Below are 25439 nucleotides of genomic sequence, written 5' to 3' on the forward strand. Positions count from 1 at the left end.
CCCCAGGTGAAGTCTCAGGGAGGACTTCGCTGGAGGAGACGAGGCCTGAGTCTTGAGTGGGGTGTGGGGTTCTATAAAGGTGGGAAGGGCATCCCAAATGGGGCAGGCAGCCCTAGAGACGGCACAAAGATGTGGGGGACTCTGGGGAGCAGGAGTGCTGTCACCAGAGTACAAAGTGAGAGCCCTTGACTGGCAGGAGGGCTGGCTGCAAACGGGAACCCCTGGGGAGCCCCTGGGATACCCGGAGCAGCAGAGTGAGTCAGCTGGTGATGCCGGGATTAGAGGAGAGATGTTTAGGGGCCCTGACTAAGGATGAAGAGAAGGGGAGAGGCTCAGGAAATCTTTGCAAAGTTACATTAGCAGGACTTGGGGCTGACTGGCTGGAGACGGGGACGGTGAGTTCATGGGAGCCCAGGTTTTTGGCTTTCAGGAGCTTTTGGCATCGGACCACTGTTCACACTGAAACTGGCCGGTTCAGGTAGACTCCACGCTCTGGAAGTCCAGGGAGGTAATAGATCTGAACACAGCAGGCCGCTGGTTCCTTCACCAGCTCTGAAACAGGGAGCTAGCTGTTCTATCTCGTGAGCTACTTTCTCTCCCCAGTGAAGGTCAGGTGTTAGGTGTGGGACCAGGCAAGAGATGAAGGGAAAGGTGAGCAGAATTGGAAGCAGAGTTCTAGCAAGGGAGCCTGGCAAGTGTTCTCCGGCTCCAGATGGCCTGATAAAGGACTTGTGCGTCGAAGCTGCCAGCAGGTACCTGATGAGCCAGGAGGGACTGACCGGCCCCCAGGAGCCAGCGCCTGGGCAAGCGGAGGTGAACAGCTTGCCAGACAGCAGGTGCCCGGCGGCCGGAGGAGAGTGCAGGTGCTCTCATTTCCTTACCTGTCAGCTCTCCCATTCCAAGCAAAAAGAATGAAGGCTGACTGATGATCGAAATACCCTCCTCTCCTCCAAAAAAACAAAAACCAAGACCCTTCCCGTGGCAGTTTCCCTTGGTGAAGTAGCAGCAAGTTGACTTTTGGGCGGCACTTTCTCTTCGTGTGGGGTCAGCAGACGTGTGTTTCAGCTTCAGCAAGTGGGGAGTCCCCCGTCTTCACTGTGCCCTCTCCACCAACCTAGGACACTGTGGATCTTGGTTTAGAAGCTTGTCCCAAGTCATGAGGAGAGAGATAAAGCCATCATTCTACCTTGTGCCACCCAGCACCGACCAGGTAAGCTGCTGTGCGACAGGTTGAAGCCCCGGCAGGTCATTTGGCCCTGGAATTCCAGAATGTGCTGGAATATATTGAACGTATATCTCTAGGTTCAAAGCGGCGAGGCTGAGAATGGTGTCATCTACGGGCATGACGAGAAAGGAAAGAGATGGTCCTTTCCAAGTTTATCATGATGGGAGTTTATTTAAATAAATCCCAGCCTCTTTGAGGATCAAGATTAGTGATATTTCCATTTCATTCAAATAAGAGATTCTTGACAATATTTTGAGGACCTAGTATTTGTATGATTTTTGCGGTCTGCTGTGGTAAATGCGGAATGTAGAACCCAAGAAATTGATCGTCTCTTTGGGCACACATGGCATGAAAATTTAAATACCGTACAGCACACGACTAAGTACTTCATGGGTGGTCCCGACGGCAGGCTTTGGGAATGAGGGAAAGATGGGTGGGAGCTGAAATGAAGAGGAGAGCGGCCATAAAGATACTGGCCTTGAAGGCGGGTTAGTGGTGGTTGGGGGACTAGAACTCCCAATTATGGCCTGTTAACGCCTCCATTGTTCCAATGCTACATAACACACATAGTGAACTTGCACTAGCATACGCACATCTTCATTTCAACACTTTTTTTTTTTTTTTTTTGACAGATCACAAGCAGGCAGAGAGGCAGGCAGAGAGAGAGGAGGAAGCAGGGATCACGACCTGAGCCCAAGGCAGAGGCTTTAACCCACTGAGCCACCCAGGCGCCCCACACATCTTCCATTGCAGTGTTGGGAACTAAAGTCCTAAAGAATAGGGCTTGTGTTGGTTTATGGTGGGTAACTGGGGCTTGTACCTCACCCCTCACCCCTGCACTCCTCCCGGAATCTGTTCACCTTCAGTTACTTCTGCTATGTGTTCACTAATTTTTTTTTTTAGCAGAAATTGCTAAATATAATTTTTTAAACTTGCACGTGGAGAATGATATTTAGGTTAACCGTTTATGTATTTTTATTATTATTATTATTATTATTCTAAATGATAACTAGAGAAGTGCACAGTCATTTCTGATAGAAGGGAAGTTAATTATGTGCTAAAGGGTTATGTGGTAACTGTCTCCCTATCTCTAGCTTTTAGATGAATTTGCTGAATCAGGGAGCAGCCACCCAGTGGGCTGGTTGGAGTGACAGGTGTGAAGCCACAAAAATAAATCTTTGACTTCCCCTCCAAGCCCTTTCTTCATAAGAAAGCATAGGAAGCCTCCGGAAGACCGGCAAGATCTGAGTCTTAAACCTTCTCTTGTGTGTTTCTCATAAGGAACTGAGAGAATTTCAGAGCTTCTGGGGTTCTTATTTATGTCCAATGACGTAGGACAGTATTATATAGAATATGTTAATAGGCAGTGATTGACCTCCAGGACTAAGCTTGCATGATTTCTCTTAACTCAAGGCCAACAGATAAAAATTTCTATGAACACTGGAACAAAACAAAAAGAAGGAAAACCTGCCCCTTCACTCCTATTCTACTTCCTTTCCTCAGGTTACTGTCCACCAATGATGGTCTGCAACTCTACCCCCTTCCTATACACACACACACACACACACACACGCACAATCTTTTCCGAACCATTTGATCATTCACAGAAGAGCATCCCTGGGGAGGAACAGTGGCAGATTCAGACTCTGCATTTATCCTCCAGTATATGCCAGTATATTTCAATCTCTCCTAAGACCCATCTCTATGAATGCTTCCTCAGCCCTAACCCAGAACAAATCATATCCTTCCTTATGGTCCCAAAGCAAGAATTTTTGTTTTTTTTTTTTAATTATGTGATTGTGACATAAGAAGAAATATATGTATTTGATCTTTGTCTCTGGTTCCTGGCACAGAGCTTCTAAAACCCTTGAAATTTCCTGAGTGGTAGGGGTGAGAGGAATATCTTTTGTTTTTGTTTTTTGGGGTTTGTTTTTGTGTGGGGTTTTTGTTTATTTGTTTGTTTTTAAACATGTATTTTATTTTTTAAATTGTTGTTATTTTTTATTATGTTAGTCACCATACAGTACATCATTAGTTTTTTTTTTTTTTTTAAGATTTTATTTATTTATTTGACAGACAGAGATCACAAGCAGGCAGAGAGGCGGGGTGGGGGGGGAAGCAGGCTCCCTGCTGAGCAGAGAGCCTGATGCAGGGCTCCATCCCAGGACCCTGAGATCATGACCTGAGCCGAAGGCAGAGGCTTAACCCACTGAGCCACCCAGGCACCCCACATCATTAGTTTTTGATGCAGTGTTCCAAGATTCATTGTTTACGTGCAGCACCCAGTGCTCCATGCAGTCCGTGCCCTCCTTAATACCCATCACGAGGCTTTCCCCTCTAATACCCTCAGTTTGTTTCTTGGAGTTCACAGTCTCTCATGTTTCATCTCCCCCTCCAATTCCCCCCACTTCATTTTCCCCTTCTTTCTCTTAATGTCCTCCATGCTATTCCTTATGCTCCACAAGTAAGTGAAGCCATATGATATGACTTTCTCTCCTTGACTCACAGCATAATCTCCTCCCGACCCATCCATGCTGATGCAAAAGTTGGGTATTCATTCATCCTTTCTGATGGCTGTGTAATATTCCATTGTACATGCGGACCATATCTTCTTTATCCATTCGTCTTTAGTTATTCATAATGCGCTCCTTTCAACCACACCCCAGTCAGAGACTTCTGGAACTTGGAGTCAGAGGAACCGGTCATGTGAATAGAGGATTGGAACTTTAAGCCTCACCCCCTGACCTCCAGGGAGGAGGGGGGAGGGATGGGGGCTGGAGATGAACTTAACCAATGACAGCTAAAGATTTAACCAATCATACCTACTCAACGAAGCTTCTATAAGGACCTTAAGCCAGAAAGTTCAGAGAGCTTCTGGGTGGTGAACAAGAATGCATCCACATGCTGGGAGGGGCTGTGTACCCCCAACCCCACAGAAACTCCTGTGCTCAGGACGCTTCCAGACCTTGTCCTGTGTATTTCTTAATGTGGCTGTCCGTTTGTGTCATTGATAAAAATCCTTTGTAATACGTTGGCAATAGTAGGTAAATTCTTTACTTGTGTCCTTTGAGCTGTTCCAGCAAATAATCAAACCCAAGACCGGCCCTTGGATGGTCAGTCCGAAGTACCAAGGAGCCTGGATTGGAGATCAGTGGCTGAAGTGGGGTCAAGTCCTGTAGGACCGAGTTTTTAACCTATGGAGTCTACACTGATTCTGGGCAGTTAGTGTCAGAAGTATTGTGAGTAGAGAGACTGGTGTTTTTTGTTTCATTGTAAAGATTATTTATTTTTTAGAGAGAGAGGGTATGTGTGGGGAGGGGCAGAGGGAGAGAACCCCACAGCAGACCCACCGCGGATCCTGAGCCTGACTTGGGGGCTCCATACCAGGTCCCCCGAGATCATGATCCGAGCAAAACCAAGAGCCAGACTGAGCCACTTAGGGGGCCCGAGACTATTTTTCTTTTTTCTTTTTTTAAGATTTTATTTATTTATTTGTTGGACAGAGAGAGAGAGAGAGAAGCAGTGGGAGTGGTAGGCAAAAGGAGAAGCAAACTCTCGGCTGAGCAGAGAGCCTGACATGGGGCTCGATCCCAGGTCCCGGGGATCATGACCTGAGCTGAAGGCAGACGCTTAACTGACAGAGCCTCCCAGGCACCCCAACTTCTTTTCTTTTGAGGATCTGACATACCCTGTGTTTTAACACGGCTCTTCTGTGTATCTTTTCCCGCTGTTAGAGCTCACATTTCCTAGTGTATCCCCAGCCTCTTTACAAACGAAAATGCTCATTGTAGTTGAATTGAATTCGTTTTATTTTTCACTCAAAAAACATTTTTCAATCCTTTAGCGAAGTGCCAGCACTGAACTAGTTTGTGGGACCAAGAATACCTATGGGAGGGAAGACAAAGCAGGCGTAGAGCAACTTGGGGAAAGGCCGGAGAGTGTGGCCAGGGCTTTGAATGGTTGGCACCTGGTGGTAAATGAGGGGACGACGGGAAACAAGTCCACACGGGTAAGCAGGGGGTCTAGTCATGAAGAATTGAGTTGTCTAGATGAGAGAAATGAGACACATAGATGTTACTTGATCAGCCCAAGTAACGAAGGGATCAGAACTCATCTCCTGACTGTCCGCTCCATCCACTCTCTCACGCTCAGACGGTGTCACTATGCCGCCAAGCCAGTCAGGGGCCATTGGCAGGAGAAGATGAAGATGGCGCTGGAGAACGTCTATGACAATAATGTCTGTGTCCTGGGGCCACATAGTACCTCTCTTTGTATTTACCACCACAGTCTGAACAGAGGAAGGAGTAACAGGAGGCAAACAGCCAAGAAAATTCTGTTACCCATTCTGACATCCTTTTGGTCCTTTGCCTTGAGCTTTGAAGAACTGATATTTTCAGTGACACCAGGCTTAAAATAACCTGTGTTGAGCAGGTAACGCATAAAAAAAACACGTATGCAATGAACAAATGAAATAGTAGTCAACCTCTCCAATAATTGGACATTTTTTTTAATGAGAAAAAAAACAACTTCCAACGACACCTGGGTGGCTCAGTGGGTTAAGCCGCTGCCTTCAGCTCAGGTCATGATCCCAGAGTCCTGGGAATGAGCCCCACATTGGGCTCCCTGCTCAGTGGGGAGCCTGCTTCTCCCTCTGCCTGCCGATCCCTCTGCTTGTGCTGTCTCTCTCTTTATTTCTGACAAATAAAGAAATAAAATCTTTTTTAAAAAACCCAAAACTCCTGTGTCCAACAATAAGGGACTAGGTACATATACTACGGAACAGATGCAGGAATAAGAAAATACTGATGTAGCGTAGCATTCTTAATAAAATGCTAAGTGGGAATTATTGGCTGCAAAACAGTATCTATAGTGGAAAAGCATTTTTTAAAAAACTCGTGCACGTGTATGTGGCATGTTGGGCAGCCAACCCAACCCTGAGATGTATTATCAGAAAGCATCTATAGTTTGGGCCTTTTAATACCCCTGCATAAAAACATGAGTAGTCCGATGACTTTTCTGCTCAGTGTTAGTGACAAAAATCTTGAGGACACAAAACACAAAACACAGTCCCAATTCACTATATAGTGATGGGGCTGTCTGGTCCCCGATTAAGTCTGACGTCACTCAGAAAAGCAGCCATTCCCCTGCACACCCATGGCGGGAAGACTGTAACAGTGACGAGGGGTTTGATCCTCCCTTCTCCCCACCCCCCTACCAAAGCCTTTACCTCTCCATGCCCTTAGTGGATGAAGTGGAGTGTGGCTGGGCAGAGAGGTACAAGTTTGAGGGGGGGGGGGGATGTAGCGGGGACGGATGCTGAATGCTTTTGCTGGACCTTTGGAATGGCTGTTGGATGGCTTCCACACTCTCTGGGTTGGACAGATGTTTGCATTTCTTGCCTCAGGGGGTTTGGGGGAGGTTAAGCTCTGTTCTCCTGCAGCTTCCTTGATGAAAGGGTGTGCTGTCCCCTGCTCTCTGCCAACCCTCCATGTCCCTGGGAGCCCAGTGATTCACCCACAGCCTCTTTCCACTAAGGTCTTTTCCCTCTCGAGTTTGCTCTCGTGGATATGAGCTAAGAGAGCCCCACGCCTCTTCTGCCTCTTCTGCCTCTTCAGGGGCTCATGTCTTGTCCATGGGACACACACAGAGCATTTCTGCCTGAGAGGCCCCGGAAGTGAGGACTGATTGCCTGCTGAGCAACCTCCCTTCATTCCGAGCTGGCTGGCACCAGCTTCTCAAACTTACTCTTCTTGCACAAGAGTGCAAGTGTTCCGTCAAACACCAGGCAGCCCTTCCCCCAGACTGAGAGTGACCTAGACAGAGGTCTTCTGGTAGTGCTGTTGAGGCTTCTCTCTCTAAACTCCTCCATCTGCCTGCACTCCTCTGACCCAGTGTGGGTAATGGGACTTGTAACCTTAACAAGAGGTCTTTGGGTTTTTTTTAAGTAAGAACACTTAACACGAGCTCTACCTTCGTAACAGAGTTTTCAGTGCATAATAAAGTGTTTTTATCTGTTGACACAATGTTAGTCAGCAGATCTGTAGAATTTACTCATTTAGGCAGAACTGGAGATTTTTATGTGTGGATTAGCAACTCCCCATGTCCCCCTCCCCCCAATCCCTTACTACCGCCATTCTATTCTTTGCTTCTTTGAGTTTAACTACATTAGAAACCTCATGTAAGTGGAATCATTGAGTATCTGTCCTCCTGTGTCTAGCTCCTCTCACTCAGCACAGTGCCCTCAAGTTTCATCCATCTTGTCACATTTGCAGACCTCCCTTCTTTTTAGAGGCTGAGTAATATTCCATTTTATGTTTATATGTTTATACGACATTTTTAAAAATCCATCCATTGATGGACCTTCAGATTCTTTCTACATCTTGGCCGTTGTGGATGATACTGCTATGAGCACGGGAGGTACAGATATCTCTTGACCTAGTGTTTTCATTTCCTTCTGGTATAGTCCCAGGAGTAGAATTCCTAGATCATATGGTAGTTCTGTTTTAGTTTTTGAGGAGCCTCCATACTGTTTTCCATAGTGGCTGCACCATTTTGCGTTTCCGTCAACAGCGTACTAAAGGATTCCAATTTCTTCAGCCCTGCCTTTGTTTTTTGTTTTGTTTTGTTTTGTTTCATCGTAGTCATTCTGACAGGTATGAAGTAATAGCTCACTGTGGTTTTGATTTGCATTTTCCTGATATTATTGACTTTGAGAATCTTTTCATGGATCTCTTGGCCATTTGTATGCTTTCTTTGGAAAAATGTCTATTCAAGTCCCTAGCCCATTTTTAAAGAGAAGATTTATTTATTTATTTGAGAAAGAAAGAAAGAAAGCCTGTGAAGGAGTGGGAGGAAGGGGAGAGGGCCTGTCCACTGAGCACAGACCCAGACACGGGGCTCGATCCCATGACCCGTGAGATCACGACCTGTGCTAAAACCAAGAGCCCAATGCTCAACTGAGCCACCAAGTGTCCCCCTCCCCCATTTTAAAATCAAATTATTAAATTTTTGCTATTGAATTATAAGTTACTTACAGATTTTGGACAAAATTTTTAAAGATATTTAAAAATAAAATTTTTAAATTTTATTTGTCTGAGAGAAAGCACAAGCAGGGGTAGCAGCAGGCAGAGGGAGAAGCAGGCTCTCCATTCCAGGACACTGGGGTCATGACCTGAGCTCCAGATACTTAACCGACTGAGACACCCAGGTGATTCAGCATATTTTGGAAATTAACCCTTTAACAGAGAGCCACTTTGAATATATTTTCTCCCATCCCATGGGTTGCCTTTTCACTCTATTGATTGTTTCCTTTGCTGTGCAGAAGATTTTTAGTTTGATATCGTCCTCCTTGTCTATTTTTGCCTGTGCTTTTGGATCATATCCATGAAATCACACCACACTCTTTAATTTCAAAATATATTACAAAGCTACAGTAGTTAAAACTGGCATAAAGATCAATATATAGGCCAATGGGACAGAAAAAAGAGCCCAGAAATAAATTTATGCATATATGTCAGCTGATTTTTGATGAGGGTGCCAAGAATACACAATAGAGAAAGGGTAGTCTCTTCAACAAATGGCATGGGAAAAGCTGGACGGCCAACATACAGAAAAATGAAACTGGACCCCTATCTTTCATCATACATAAAAATCAACTCAAAATAGGTTAAAGACTTACACATATGACTGAAAACTATAAAACCAGAAGAAAACATATGGCAAAGAACTTTGGCTTTTTTTTTTTTTACTTTGTTTTTTAAAGATTTATTTATTTCAGAGAGCGCATGAGCAGGGGTAGGGCTAGAGGGAGAGGGAGAGAGAGAATCCCAAGCAGACTCCCAACTGGGCATGGAGCCCAACGTGGGGCTCCATCTCACAAACCTGAGATCACGACCTGAGCCAAAATCAAGAGTCGGACACTCAACTGCCTGAGCCACCCAAGTGCCCCTTTATTTGTTTTAATAAATCCTACAAGCAGGTTCTGCTGACTGGTCTTCTCACAATCTGTCTGGATGTGTGGATTCTCTTGCTTTTATGCCGCAGCTAAACCTGAGACAGGCTGACCCTCAATGGAACATCCTGTTGTCCTTGCTTTAAAATGCTGGGTGGACGCAGGCACACGTAGTAGTGTCTCTGGTTGTGGGGATTACGAGTGGTTTTTATTTACTTTGAACTTCCTCGAGTCTTCTGTATTGAGTGTAACTTTGCTTTAATCATTAGAAAAAAGAAAGAACTGGGAAAATCGTATGATGGCACATCAACGTCCATTTTATTGACATTTAGGATTTCCTGTCCAGACACTGAGGAATTCCCTTGTGAGCAGGTGCCCGCTTGTTGACTGCAGCTGGCTGTCCCAGTTATGCTCTTACAAGTGACAAGATACACTGGTTTACCTCGGAGGATGGGTGGCACTTGACTGTGAGTCAAGTAAGGAAACACAGGAACAGACTCACCCTGCACAGTCTTTGGAAACGGGGACATTGATCAGAACAGAGCAGCATCCTGGGGCCAATCCCCGGGGCTGGTGATCGGCCAGACGGGGGCTCAGCCCCACTGTCCTGCTTCTCCTGGTTCACTTCCATCGCCACAGCTGAGTTTCTTTTTGCCACTTTCTCTCTGCCCCGTGGCTTCAGCCCGCTTGTGACTCTCTGGCCTTGTGGATTCTACATTCGGTATCGCGTAATACCTTCCCACACTGCAAGTCTCAGACCCAGTGTGACTTCAGTTTGTCTTACTTGTCATCGTGATTTCAAGACCTGTAGGAGGAAGCACATGACTGAGTTATTAATCACTGCCGCAAATAAAACACATCAGCTGGGCAGTGTTCCTTCTCTTGTTTACCTTTTAGGTCAAGCACATTCCTGGTTTGGTTGATGAGGACCAGGAATGTGAAAAATTTTGGATCATATAACCCAAAACACAACTAGCCATGACCCCTCTTCTATGGGTGCCCAGTGCTTCCTGGACTGCTTGTAAGCGGGGCCCCTGGCTCTCAGACAGACAGACTGCCGTGCTTAATACATTACTGGTGAGTCCTGTTTTGGGGTATTAGCAATGAGAGTGGAGGTGCCAGAATGATTTAAAGGAAAACAATACAAAACACAATTATGAGGGAATCAGACACGCATCTTTCTTTTTCTATGCCAGACATTATTGTATCCTACCCAAAATCAAACATTTTTGCTCATAACGCCCAAGTGACATAAGCTAAATAGTTGATGACTTTTAAAATCCAAGGTCATTGTTAGTCAGGAATAATCCAGACCTATGTAATATCTTTTATACCAACATTAGGTTTCCATAAATAAGTTACATAATTTGGGATAGACCCATGCATTTGTATGGCTAGCATTATTTCCTTCTACCCCAGGTACGGATTTTGTCACAGAAGTGTTCTGGGAGTACTTATCTGGGGGAATATTTGGATAAATAAATGTAACTACATCTAAAGACAAAACATAGTAAGCTCTTCTGGATGAGATGATACAATATGAAACATTATGTATGTTTGAAATAATTGATGAGCAGAGTCCTAATTCTAATGATAACATTTAGTTCAAGTATTCAGGAGGAAGTGTTCAAAGTGAAGCCTTTTGTAATGTGCTTCTGCAGTAATTTCTGAGGATGTAGAGTGTTGGTCAGGTTAATAGATGGAGAAAAACAGCTTAAACCCAGCCCATTGTGAGACATGTCTGCTAACGTGAACTTGGGAAAAGCAGCAACCATTTGGATAAGGATTACTTCAGAGGTTAACTCTTTTTGGAAAAGTATTACAAACCGTGATCCAGACCAATAAATCTTAACATATGTCCACGCCAGACTTTCTTTTACCCTGTCAGGGAATCCTACAGTGGTTAATGATTTGTGACATGGACTCTCTGAGCCTCCGCGATCCCTGATGGGGACACAGGAGCACGACTTTCATGGTGGTGGCATTTAGGAGATCTTGGGCATTTTCTCGCATTCTGTGTGTTGAAGCAAAGACTGACTAGCTGTTGTAGTCCTGGCTTACACATCTGGGTGTGTGCGTAGGGGTAGGGAGAGAGAGAATGCTGTATTTCGGCATTAAGTTTCTTAAAGTTAAAGCTACCTCTAGAACGTTGGGTGTGAGTTGGTTTTCTAACATCGCTAAATTAAGATGGTACAAAGAGTGAATTAAATTGAATATGATAAATGTGGGTATTAATTACAGTCAAGGCAATGTAGTCTTATGACCTTTCTGCCTGGATCTGGAATAAAATTTTATGGGCATCACTTTCTTTCAACCTTGTGGAATTGCCTAGGCTTCTCTGAAACTGTTCCTCTTTCGGTATTTTTTTCCTTGACAGGACATGTTCTAAGAATTGGCATTAAATTGTCTGAATATGAGAGAAAAGTACCATGCTCTGCATCCTTATTCATGAAAATGAAGGAGATGCACTAGATATTAGCGAGTACAGTTCTGTCTTATTACCTGGTTATATAACTAGCCGTACAGAGGGCGTGGCCAGAATTTAGGATGTAGTCGTCTTTGGAAAAAAGCCATGAATAATAGGATATGTAAGCAAATTCAAGATGTTGAGATCATGGACTTTACCTATGGATGAGAACTGATTGGCTCTAACCTGCCTTGCAGGTGTGCTAATACCAGCCTCCCACGAGGGATTTCTGTCCACTCTTGCCACTTTGAGCAGCTCCCCTACACTGCAGAATCTTAACGTGGAACTTGCATTAACCCTTGCCTTACAAGTTCCTGTGGAAACATGTCTGAGCATCTGTATAAAGAAGAATGAGTGGCGGGTGGGGGGTGGGGAAGCTTGGGCGGCTCAGTCGGTTCAGTGTCCAACTCTTGATCTCGGCTCAGGTCTTGATCTCATGATTGTGAGTTCCAGCCCCCATGTTGGACACCATGCTGGGTGCAAAGCCTACTTTAAAATAATAGACAAATAAGTGGAAAGCAAAGGCTAAAAACTCCTGTTTTCAAATACTTAGTCATCACTTGATGTATGTTCAGAAAGTCTAGCACTTTGGTTAAGGAGCTGACACTCCAATGCTGAGCCCACTGGCACGTAAAAAAGGGCCGAGACAGGCCAAGTGTTGAATAATTCAGGCTCCGGAAAATAATCTGTGCTCACTCTAGAAATAACACATGTAACATGCTGCTGAGTAGTCGGGTCTGAAGCTAGGCAAAAGCCTTGCTCTTATCCTCACCACGGGATAACCATAGGCAGGTCTTTCTTACATTGTGTGATTTCAATTTTTTTTTGAAGTTTTCTGGGCACTGGTGGAAGCAGCCAGCACATGGCGTCAGACAACAGATGCTGACCCTTTAATCCCAGACCCACGTCCCACCTCCAGGGCGATGTACCATGTGCACCCCCTAACATTCAGCAGCCTCACGAAGGTACCAGATATAACTCCAGAAGTTATCTGAGAAGATGGGATTATAACCCCATCTTCCATAAGAGTATTGTCAGTTGGAATCTGGAACTGTAAATTCTCTACGAGCTGATTTGAATCACGGGCTGGATCCCGAGGGAAGCAGCAGGAAGAAAGGGCAGAGGGAGTGCAAGGATGGTGGACCCATGAGAACCGTGTGAAAGGGGGCACTTTGCAGCCATACAGCTGGAATCTGTAAGATCTCAGACCTAAATATGGATTTGCTTAACCATGCCCTTGAGATATTAGGCTGTACCCCCAGGCTTAGAATCATCGCAAGTGGGGCAGTACCCTGGGAGCTTCTCATTCAAACCCCTTATTTTACTTTATTTTTAAAGATTTTATTTATTTATTTGACAGAGAGAACTCACAAGTAGGCAGAGGGGGGGGGGAGCAGGCTCCCTGCTGAGCAGAGAGCCCGATGTGGCGCTTGATCCCAGCACCCTGGGATCATGACTGAGCCGAAGGCAGAGGCTTACCCCACTGAGCCACCCAGAGAGAAGAGTTGCCCAGATTCATATTCATTTGTTCACCGAGGGCTTACAGAGTCCCCACTCTGTGTCAGATAGACATCATTCCGGAAAACAAGACAAGCAAGGTCCTTGCTTATATGGATTTGATTTTAGTGGGACATGGGGGAGGTGATTGATGAAAAAAGCAAATAAATGCAGGTATTTTCATCAGAAGATTAATGAGATTAAGAAAAGGAGACAAAGTAATTTGATATCAAAGGTGCTTGGAGGAAGGGATTATTTCTGGTGAAGGTCACAGAAGGCTTCTCTTTGAATGTGACTTTTTAAGCTAAGGCCTAAATGATATCCAGGAAAATCCATGTGATAAAATAGGGAAGGACATTGTGGCTGGGGTGCACAGCAAGCGCAGAGCACATCAGGAACCAGACTGGCTTTCGAAAGGAGCAGATAGAAGGCCTCTCGGTGTTTTAATGTCCTCGTTGGTAGAATGGAATAATATTATTTACCTCGTGATGTTCTTGCAAAGAGTAAATGAATGAAGACATATAATTTGCCTATCCGAGAGTAAGCAGTTGTGTAAATGTTAGCTGTGATTCTCACTTTCTCATATTGTTTTTTGGGGAAAAAATCACTTTTTGCAAACATGAGTTTAATTTGTGTGCAGGATCCCATCTCTCACGTATGTCAAATATGGATTGTGTTGCTTCACAATGATGGCATAAGTCTGTAGAACTCTTTCATTACCCCACAAGTTAAACAAATAGATATTGATCAACCACGAGTCAGGGACCATGCTAGGCCCTGGGGATACCAAGACTAATGAGACACAGTCCCCAGTCCCTGGTGGGCAGCCCGATGGATACATGACAAGTAATTCATTCAGTATCGTTTGGAAAATCCAAGAGGACGATGGGTGCCTTCCCAGGTGGTGTGGTTAAAGGTATGAATGTATTAAAAAGAGATTAAGATTAATTTAGGAAGACAAGGATGGCTGGCTACATGAGGGACTGACCCTCGAACTCTTAAGTCTGACTTCAGAGTGGACAGCCAGGCTTCCTACAGCATCTTCTTTCAGGTGACTAATCGACAGAGAGAGATCACTCACTGTGCTCTGACCCAGCAATAGGAATTATACCTCTTCGCATTACCTAGATTACTTAATTTTTCCTTCTGTTGTGACTTCGTGTCATATGACAATAAACATCCAGGAAGGTTATCAGGGCCCGTCTAAGAAATACAGAAAAGGCTGTCATTGAGTCTCGATTGGGCAATCTCAGTCACCGCCATTCAGGGAGTTTAAATGGGCCTTATTATCTAGCTTGGCTTGAAAGCTGGTGCCATGACCTGACCGCCACTCTTTTAGCTCTAATGGTTTGTTGTTTTGGTGTCATTGTTGCTTGCTTTTGTTCGTCCCTTTTCTTTATGGGAGCTTCCCTTCCTCCAGACTTCCCTCTCTGGTTTTACTTTCCTATCAGCAAAAGAACACATTTTCCAAGACACCTGCTTGCTTTTTCTAACCCCTGCCCCTCCCTGAGTCTTGGCTGTGGACCAGGCAAACAGCAGGCTCTAATGTTAGAGACAAAGGCTCTCAAAAAAACAATCTTTTCAGAAAAACAATCGGGGAAGAGGAGAGGCCAGGCCCCAGATTGTGAAGGAATGGGAGCGACCCCTGGACAAGGGCTTTTGCTCTCTTTCCTCTGCCTCCTCCTGGCTGAGAACTCATTCTTCTAAAGCTTTCCCTTGCAGATGAGCGATAAGAAACCAGTTCCTGGAAGTATCACCTTCCTGGAGCGGAAACACAAAGGGGCCGGCTTTCCTGAAGTGAGTTTTCTGGGAGTTGCAGAGTTTGGAGAAGGTCTTGAGTTGGACAGACAAATCCAGCTTCCATGATGTCATTAACCAGACGGCTGAAGCTCTGAATCAGGATACTGTTCCTGGCTTGTGGACTCCATTCGTGCTCTTCTGTTGTGCTGTGGTTGCTGGGTGATATGAAACAAAAAAGTATTTGAATTTTTTTGTGGGAGGGAAACTTTCATGCTGCTTTGATCTACAATTCAGGCGACAAATCCATTTTTACAGGATTCAGTTGAACAGTTTGTTCTAGGGTTCACTGATGTTGGGAACCTGTAAGAGCAGGAGAGGTTGGGGGCTGGGGGAATGTTTTGGCAAGAGGTCTTTGCAGCCAAGAGAAGATGGTTGATCGAGATCAGGCTGCTGAGCTGCCTGGAGAGCAGAACAAGGTAGAATAAGATGGCTTGCACACAGGAAGGTCAGCTGTGAATGAGCAAATGATGGGTACAGAAGCCAAGGAAATGAAAATGGAGAAAAAATGTGAGCAGGGAGGTGAAGGGGGAGAATGAGCCCCCCACAAAGAGGAATCGTTGCCCTCAGCAAGAGGAGCTCGTAAGGGAGCAATTTGGGGGAGTTAATTGAGATCTTTGTGACAAGAAAATGGAAGGTGTGGTTCCTGTATTCTGGGTTCGGGGACTTGCTTGCTTGACACGTCTGTCCAGCTGCTCTGTCCTCAGTCCTATTTGGATTATCATTACTACCTGGTTAAACGTCAGAAGTCACGTTGAGCTTACTACTGTCAGTTGCATCGTTTCTTAATGGAGTTAGTGGTACCCAGTGAGAGGGAAGGTCAGGTGGACATGGGCTTGAGAACCAAGGCCTGGGTTCTCATCCCAGGACAAAACTCCATCCCGCCAGCGGGCTCAAGTGGTGTCCCTGTAAATGGGGACATCGAATCCTGATGCAGCCATGCTATTAGCCTGGCTAATTAGCAGCCGCTAATGAGGGTTAGCGATAACAGCTGCAGAATCTTCAACACAGCATCTGTTCTTATCACTGGTTATTATTATTTTACCCGAAGATGCAGAGATTGATGAGATTCAAAGGGCCTCTTCAGATTTATAAGATTCCACAAAGATTTAATTCCGACGTAGGAATAATGAGCCTTTTCATTTCACTATACATTTGAAACCAGAAGCTATCTTCGAGATCATCTCATCTGCGTTTATGTTTTTAAGTTCCGCATAACAAACCATCCCAAAGCTTAATGGCTCTGAAGGACTTCTGTGGATTAGCTCACGGTTCCTCGGGACTGTCCCTCGGGCTGCGCTCGGCTGGGGGACGCTCCTGTCTCCCCTCGCGTCTCTGCACCCAGATGGGCGCTCGCAGGTCTGGCAGGGCCCCGCCATCCAGTCTCCGCATGCGGTCACTGCGGGGGAGGGGGCGGGGTCAGCCCGGGCAGGATCCGGAGTCCTGGGGGCAGAGGTCCGAGGCTGCGAGGCTAACTGAGGCTCCGAGTCTGGCCGTCCCTCTGCATCACTTCCAGCTGTTCTGAGCACAAGGCTAGCGGCGGCTGAGGGACAGGCGGAGTGACAAAGTCACATCCCGAAGGAGCAGCTGTACAGGGACGCGAGGAGTCGTGGAGGCCTGGTCTGTGAGCGGTTGGCCACCTCCTCCGACCCCCTTCACAAATGAGGGAGCTGAAGCCGAAAAAGAGAAATATTTGGCCGAGGTCACCCAGCTGGAACCTGTCGCCCCGCCAGTGCTGGGGGCGGGGGGAGGGGGCTCCGCATGCTGCACGTTCGTAGGTGGGTCCCGTGGAAGTAAGAGGGGAACCAACCTGCTGGGAGTCTAGGTGGACCCAGAGAAGTGATGTGCAAAGGTCCACAGGGCACGGGGAGGAGGAGGAGAGAGGTGGGATGCATTCCCCTGGGGATGCAAAACCAGCTCAGCGCAGGAGGAGGAACCCCCAGGGGACACACTCCATCCGCAGGTGCTCCAAGGGCACCAGCGTCGCGAGGGTCTCAGACGCCGGTGCACGAAGGAGGAGCAGTTCGGGAGCAGGGGGTGGGACTGTGGCTTAGCAAGAAAAGACCTGACTTCGTTGAGTCAAGTCAGCAGCCCGGGGGCAGGACACATGGCAAGTGTAGACAACAGACCCTCCTGATGTGTTGAGTCAAGCTGGACCCGCCAAGCCAGCAAGGTGCGCGCTTGTAATGGATCTGGACGTATGTGGTCTGGAACCCTGTGGTTCCTGGCATAAAGCGGATTGGGCGCTGGAAATGGGTGACCGAGTGTGTAACAAACTGGCTGGGAGGAAGAGGAGGGGCCCGGGGCTGCCTGTGAACGTGGTCGAATTCCAATTGCAGACGAATGTTCTCGAAGTCTCCCAGCTGAGACTCAAAATGCTGTCCTTGTAAGGGTCGCATGCCTTTAGGTTAAGGTGTTTCATTCGTTTTGCTAGTATTGAGCTTCGATATGTTTTTTTAAGTAAGTAGATCAGTGTAAACCATTGTGTTCTTGTTAGTACCAGGCGCTCAGTCAACCATTATAAAAGTACTGACTGTATTTTATAGGAGGTAGGACTCCCTGGTGTAAAAGGTTAAGGTGTTGAGTTACAGGTACCCAGAGACTTTAGACTGGTATGTCACTCATGGCTTCCCTTTCTGGTTATCCTCACTTCAAAGGCCAGAACTATTTACGTTTTACTTCTTTTAGTCATAGGAAAACACAATGCCATTATTTTGTACTGCCTGACCCTTGAATGTTCAGGCTCTGGGCTGAACATATTCACCCACTTTCCTGACAATCTTGGGATGTTTCTGCTTTAAAAGCCACTGAATTTCTTTTTATTTTTCTTTTTTTAAAAGCTTATTTATTTATTTATTTAGTTACTTTTTTTTAAAAGATTTTATTTATTTATTTATTTGACAGAGAGAAATCACAAGTAGATGGAGAGGCAGGCAGAGAGAGAGAGAGGGAAGCAGGCTCCCTGCTGAGCAGAGAGCCCGACGCGGGACTCAATCCCAGGAACCTGAGATCATGACCTGAGCCGAAGGCAGTGGCTCAACCCACTGAGCCACCCAGGCGCCCAGTTATTTAGTTACTTTTAAGTAATTTCTATACCCAACATGTGGTTTAAACTCACAACCTGAGTTCAACAGTCTCATGATCCACTAACTGAGCTAGCCAGGTACCCCAAAGCCTCTGAATTTCTTTAAAATCATGCCCTTTTATCTATCTGTGTGTGACTACTGTCTGCATTTCATTTCTCATTGTCTTTGAGAGACAGATTTTAGTATAAACACATCCACAGATGAAATATGTTTTATCTACTCCAGCCCTAGTCAGAATGAAAGTCAGAAATCTGGGGGTAATAGAGTAAATAAGAAAAATAAATAAGAAAAATATATAAATAAATAAGAAAAAATAAGGAGTTTATTTTATTAAACATGCCTCAGTCCAGTGAAAGACCCTGAGGCATTGATTCATAAATTGATAAAATGTATAATTGCCAAAATACAAAATGTCATTAGTTAGCAGACGTGTGGGATGTAATCAACCCTCACTACTTATCAAAGAAATGTACCATTTATTTTGGTCTTGATCTCAGGGTCATGAGTTCAAGCCCCGAGTTGGGCTCCATGCTGCACATGGAACTTACTTTAACCAAAAAAAAAAAAAAAAGGAGAGAGAGAGAGAGATGAAAGAAAGAAAAAAATGTAGCAATTTTTTAAAAGCAGAGGAAACAAAAATCCTTAAAAAAAAAAAAAAAAACTACCCACAATTTAAAACATGGTACCTTGAAAGTATTAAATTCAGAAAATAAAAATACTCAAAAGAGTAACATCTAGTCTTCCAAAGGCACCGGTTGCCATATTGTATATCACTTGTATGAGTAATATGCCACAGCCATTGGGAGAAGCATTTTGGTAGCATATGAGGAAATCACAAAACATGTTTTTGACTCTGACACAGTAATTCTGCCCCAGTGTCCGTCAGAGGTACTGTAAAAACAGAAAATGCACAGGGCTGTCCCTTACAGTGATATTTATAAGGCAAAATTGTAATGTTCTTCACCGTAGGAATAGTAAATAAATTATGGAAATCATACTGTCTTGAATATTATGCAAATATTTAATGATTGTCCAAAGATGAGTAATGGTAAAGTTGTTCAATATGTAATGTTGTTTTTGTGAAGGTTGTATATGCAACATCCCTGTGAATGGCATCTTCCACGCACCTGTGTGAATCAGAAATCGGGGAGTCTTCCCTGACATGCCTCTGTCCCCTACAGCCCTCCAAAGTCACATCATCACTTGAGGGTAAACTTCACCTGCTGAATCCTTCCGACTTTTCTTCTGCTTCCGCACCACACTCCCTGGTCTAAGCAAACACCTCTCTGTCCCGGACCCTCCAAGTCTCCTGACTCTACTCCTCTTGGAATCTTGTCTCTACCTATAGCCTAGGATCTTTTTGATTGTTGAGGCATACTTGATATATAGCATTGTATTTGCTTCAGGTGTGCACATAATTATTCAATATTTGTATACACTGCAAACCGATCACCGTAGTAAGTCTAGTTACCATCTGTCACCACGCATAGCTATAAATGTTTTTTCTCGTGATGAGAAGTTTTAAGACCTACTCTCTTAGCAACTTTTAAACCTGCGTTGCGGTATTATTATTATTTTTTAATATTTTTATTTATTTATTTGAGAGAGAGAGATCACAAGTAGGCAGAGAGGCAGGTGGAAGCAGGCTTCCTGCTGAGCAGAGAGCCCAATGTGGGGCTCCATTCCAGGACCCTGAGATCATGACCTGAGCTGAAGGCAGAGGCTTACCCCACTGAGTCACCCAGGTGCCCCTGCATTGCGGTATTATTAACTATAGTCACGATGTGTACATTACGTCCCAGGACTTTCTGATTTTATAACTAGAAGTTTGAACTTTTTGACCCTCTTCATCCATTTCTCCCACCTGCCATCTCCCATCTCTGGCAACCATTGGTTTGTTCTCTGTGCCCAGGAGCTTGATTTGTTGTTGTTTAAATTCCACATATAAGTGATATCTGACAGTATCTGTTTTTCTCTGACTTATTTCACTGAGGAGAAGGCCCTCAGGTTCCATTCAGTTTGTTGCAAAGAGCTAGATTCCATTCTTTTTATGAGTGAATGGTATTCCATTATGTGTGTATTTGTGTGTATGATTGGATTTGTATTGTACTGTGTATGTCCATTATACATATTTGAATTTTTTAAAGATTTTATTTATTTACTGGAGAGATGGAGAGAGACCACAAGCAGGCCGAGAGGCAGGCAGAGAGAGAGGGAGAAGCAGGTTCTCTGCTGAGCAGGGAGCCCGATGTGGGGCTTGATCCCAGGACCCTGTGATCATGACCTGAGCTGAAGGCAGCCACTTAACTGACTGAGCCACCCAGGCACCCCACATTATACATATTTAATATTGTATTTTATATATATAGAATTAAAATTTGATTTGATATTGTACTTTGTTTTTCCACACAATTACTATTCCTGAGGTACATATGCTTTTTGATTTAGCGTTTTCATTTTGTTTGGGTAAATACCCAGGAATGGAATTACTTCATCATGTAGTATTTCTATTTTTAACTTTTCGAGGCACCTCCATACTGTGTTCCAGACTGGGCTGCACCAGCTTGCGTTCCGCCATCAGTGCATAAGGGCTCCCTTTCCTCCGCATCCCCACCAACACTTGTTAGTGCTTGTCTCTTTGGTAGCAGCCAATCTGCCTGGTGCGAGGGGATAGCTCATTGTGGTTTTGATTTGCATTTCCCCTACGATTAGTAATGTTGAGCATCTTTTCACATGCCTGCTGGCCATATCCGTATTCTTCTTTGTAAATGTCTGTTCAGCTCCTCTGTCCATTTTTTTTAATCAGATCGTTTGCTCTTTTGGCTACTGAACTGTAGGAGTTCTTTCTCTGTTTCGGTAATTTAACCCGTTATCAGATCGATGATTTGCAAACACTTTCCCCCCTTCAGTAGGTTGCCTTTCCATGTTGCTGATGATTTCCTTTGCTGTGCAGAAGGGTTTTAGTCCAGGATGAGCTTTTGGAAATGCAAACTTGATGTGGCAGGTCACTGCCAAGTCAACAAGGTATTCTCAGTGTTGCCGGACTCAGTGCCAGACTGCTCCCCTCAAATGCTTGCGACGTGATCTAGCAGCTGCCTCCCCCTCGGCTCTGCCCGAGGTTAGTCGGGCCAGGCCAGCCTCGTTTCAGCTCCTTGCTTCTCTCCTTGGCTGCTCTATGGCTGGTCCTCTTCTGTCTGGAAAGCGCGGTCTCTCTATCCCAGAACCACCCTCCTGCTACCCCTCCATCTTTCTACCTTCAGGCCACATGTCAACATCTCAAGAAAATCTTTGCTGCTGCCTCGGGTGCTGTCCAACCACCTGTTTACTTTATTTATCCCCACAGGGTGTAAATTCTGTGAGGGCAAGGACTTGACTTCTTCCCTGCTCTATACCCAGAGTTCAGACCTGTGTTGAGGGAGTTAATCACACTCGCCACTCTTGGTTACATCTATATTGTGATGGGGCCTGGATCTGTCCCACTTACAAGATGGTGAGTCCCACAGGACAGGAGCCTCGTCTCCTCTGTTTATCGTTGTTTCCCTGCATGGCCCCTAGGAGGCCTTCTACAACTGTATAGTGAATAAGTTTTATCACGACCATGTGAAAAATCACCACCAAATCATTAACAGGGATTGTGTTAGGACTGTGATTTTTTTTTTCCTCTATCTACAAGAAAAATTGTAATGGGAAAAAAAACCCCAACAATACAAAAATTAACAAACAAAAAGAAAAAAATAGGATCATATATTATATATACTGAATCAACATAATTAAAAGGCTAGAAATAGAAATGATACCTATAATTATTCTGCCTTAAGAGATCAGGTGTCCTGATTTTTCCCCCAATGTGTGCAGCATTGTACATAGCTTCGGATAGATAAAATCTGCATTTTGTTTTTCCTGCTTCATGCTATGGGACATTCCCAGGAGGCTGCATTGCCTGCATATTATTTTTAGAAACTAATTAGTGTACAGGTAGGAGGGCTGTTTCACCAAGATATACTTCCTGAAGTAGAATTCACACAGCAGGAGTATTCCCATAGGGCTATGGATCTCTGACTTCATTGGCTGGAAGTGGAGGAAGAAATAGGCTATGGACGGATGGATGTGAGCCCAAGCCTGGAATGAGCACTTGAGGTCAAATGGAGTGAAGTGTGATGGTTTTCACACTCAATGAAACATTGAGTCTCTAGTAAAACTGAATAAATACATTTATGTTGTTTGGAGAATTCCTAAGTCAGGTGGCTTGACTGTGCTCTGAGATGAGGTGGATACGTTGACAAGTGGTAGCCGGGGGGTGGGGGGCGGCTGAGTGTCAGTCTTGAACAATCGTGGGGTTGTGGGGGACTTTGAGAACGTGGAAGGGGAAACAAATGTGGGACATTAATAAATGAGGCGTTGACAAGTTGTCAACTGTACTGATTAGAAACAGTTAGTTGGGGGCACCTGGGTGGCTCAGTGGGTTAAGCCTCTGCCTTCAGCTCAGGTCATGATCTCAGAGTCCTGGGATCGAGTCCCACATCAGGCTCTCTGCTCAGCAGGGAGCCTGCTTCCCCCGCCCTTGCCTGCCTCTCTGCCTACCTGTGATCTCTCTCTCTCTGTCAAATAAATAAAATCTTTAAAAAAAAAAAATGAAGAAAGAAAGAAACAGTTCCATGTGGTCCCTTGGTTAGTCAGTCAGGGAAGTGGTGGTAGAGAAGGCGTGGCGGGTGTCAGAGGGACGGCAGTGACAGATGGAGGCACCCAGGCGGATGTTGTGGGCTGGACCTGACAAGTGCTGCCTAATGCATTTCAAAATGCAAGTCTGGGCAGGATGGCCTCTGGCTTCCTTCGTGATTATTTTGTAAAATGACAGTATCATAGCCCCAAGCAGGAGCCTGAGTTGCAACCATCTTGGTTCGTTACCTTTAACCCCAAATTTGCCACTCTGCAGCTGTCCTGCTCACCATCTTCGTAGTCCTACACACTCCCCAACATTGGCGCTTCCCAGAGGACCCTGGATGAAGGACAAATGCTGCAGCATCACATGAAATTCTTCCGCAGACAGCAGAACCCCTCAAGCTTGGACCCCATGATCAAGCCCAGCGCTGTGCCAACCTGACCACTTGAAGAGATTTACATCATTACTTCACAGACTCGCCTAGAAAGTTGGCCCCATCCAGCGCTCGCTCTTCCTCTCTCTCTCTCTCTGGATTAAGCGCCTCTCATTTCCAAACAGTTTAGGGATTTCTGAAATAGAGCAAAATGCTCTGCCTTAAAATAAAAGGACCAGTGATTAAATCATAACCAGTGATTTAATGAAGGACTCAGCAACCTTTTCTTTCTTTTTAAGATTTTATTTATTTATTTGACACACAGACAGAGATCACAGGTAAGTAGAGAGGCAGGCAGAGAGAGAGAGAAGCAGGCCCCCCGCCAAGCAGAGAGCCTGATGCGGGACTTGATCCCAGGACCCTGAGACCATGACCTGAGCCGAAGGCAGAGACTTAACCCACTGAGCCACCCAGGAGCCCCATCAGTAACCTTTTCATTTGAAAGAGGATGAAGTTTGATGGAAGGGCAGGGGAAAGGATACAGAAGGAAAGAGAAGATGTCAGGCTGGGTGTTGGGATGGTGTGGGGCAGACAGGTTTGTGCTCTGGGTGGCCTTTCCTATCCATCTCAAGTCACACTGGCCTTGACTTCTAAACATTAGCTGGGTGCTCATTCTTGGGCTTTTTTGTGTGTTTAAAGAACTTGTTTTTGTGTTTAAAGAATTTCTTTATCTAAAATCATTATATACAACCATTTCTTCTTGGCACGCAAACACTTATCTTTGACCACCGTATGGGCAAGCAAGGGCCCTATCTATTATGTTCAATGTTGAATCCCCATGGTCCACACTGGGAGTGGGGACATGGACATTGCTCAAGAAACAATGAATGAATGAATGAATGAGTAATCAGAACTAGAATATACTGGTTTCTCCATGTCATTAAATCATCAATCATTCAGCTGTATTATTAGGTTGGGTTCGCATAATGCTCAACCTAGGTTGTCATCGCCAGCTGGTTATTTTAACAACTGGCAAAAACTTTTAGATTGTCATCGTATTTGGAAAAACAGCTAAAATACATACATTGGTGGTGAAAGGGAATTCTGACTAGGCCCCCAAGACTTAGAGTTTATACAGCTCTCCCACGAGGTCAAGTTTAGCCTCCTGTCCCATGAATGTGCACTTGATATCAAGAAATTTAAAGGATGCATTGACATTTTTGTTTTATTTCAGCAAACTCCAGAAGACAAAGAGGGATATCAGATGGCTTCAGGGAGTGACTGGCGAATGGTTTGAGGAAATTCAAAGAAAAAAGTTCTGCAATGAAGCAGATGTTAGCCAAATGTTAAAACAACCACTTACATACAGACTCAGGAAGGGGATGGCAGAAAATGGTGAGAAAAAAATTTAAATCTAGATTTTTTTTTTTCTCTTACAGCACAGCGTTCTAGGTAATCAGTCAGTGGGTTTCCAATGGAACCAAACCATATTTAGGACTGTTTTAAAATCATAAGGTACAAAAGTTGTTTAATCTAATATATAATAAACAGCGTGAGCTGAAAATGTGCTACAATGTCTTGGGCAGGTTTAGAATCAGGCAAGATAGCGTAGTGGTTAAGAACACAGACATCGATAATAAAAAAGAAGACTTGGATTCAAATCTCCATTCTGTCTATATTCTCTGTTCTATCAGAATCCATGTACAGTTCATGTTACTTATTCTCTGTAAGCCTCAGTTTTCTCATCTTTAAATGGGTATGATAATATGGCTCATAGGTGGTTTTATACGGAGAAGGCACCAAGCTGGAACACAGCAGACACTTAAATGAATGGGATAATGCTGCAAAAGAAGGGGGAAGTGGAGGGGGGACAAAAAGTGGGAGAGGGGCTTATGGGAGGAAGTAGTGGAACCCCCCCCACCCTTCTGATACTTTGGTAACTTAAAATCTGTAGGTAATTGCTTCTTTGAACACCCCAGCCATGTGACCACACTCACCTCACTCATCTTCCCCATCATTTTTTTTTTTTAAATCTGTAAATGAGGATAATAAAACCCACTTTCACAATTCCTCAATATAATTTCATCAATTATAAAGTACAAAAACAGTATAGAGAATCTTCCTACTGATATAGTCATATTAACTACTTCTGCTGGTATGTCGCTAACATTAGTAACATCAAGAAACACGTAACAATATTTCTAAAGTTATTCTGACAATATTTTACAACTCCCATAATAAACAAATCCATCTAAAAAGACTCATAGCTCAGACTTTGAAATTTACCCCGTATTTTACCCCGACCATGGCGACTTTCCCTTACCTTGAATTCCTCTAATACTTATAAATCCAGCATGTCCAAATATATTAGAGTATTGTAGAC

General features: G+C 44.7%; 1 protein-coding gene across 4 annotated transcripts in view; it reads left to right on the plus strand.

Moving 5' to 3' along the window:
• EXPH5 (exophilin 5) overlaps positions 1-25439 on the plus strand; it is a 68325-nt gene that overhangs the window by 15295 nt on the left and 27591 nt on the right. For 2 of the 4 annotated variants that reach the window (XM_059417909.1, XM_059417918.1), the window contains exon 2: positions 24291-24451. In XM_059417909.1, coding sequence (XP_059273892.1) covers positions 24291-24451 — 161 coding nt within the window. Of the gene's footprint in view, positions 1-886; positions 1211-1857; positions 2025-24290; positions 24452-25439 lie in introns of those variants that run through there. The other 2 variants (XM_059417935.1, XM_059417926.1) reach the window with 2 other exon arrangements.

This window comes from Mustela nigripes, chromosome 1 (assembly GCF_022355385.1).
Source record: "Mustela nigripes isolate SB6536 chromosome 1, MUSNIG.SB6536, whole genome shotgun sequence".
In the NCBI taxonomy this organism is placed as follows: domain Eukaryota; kingdom Metazoa; phylum Chordata; class Mammalia; order Carnivora; family Mustelidae; genus Mustela; species Mustela nigripes.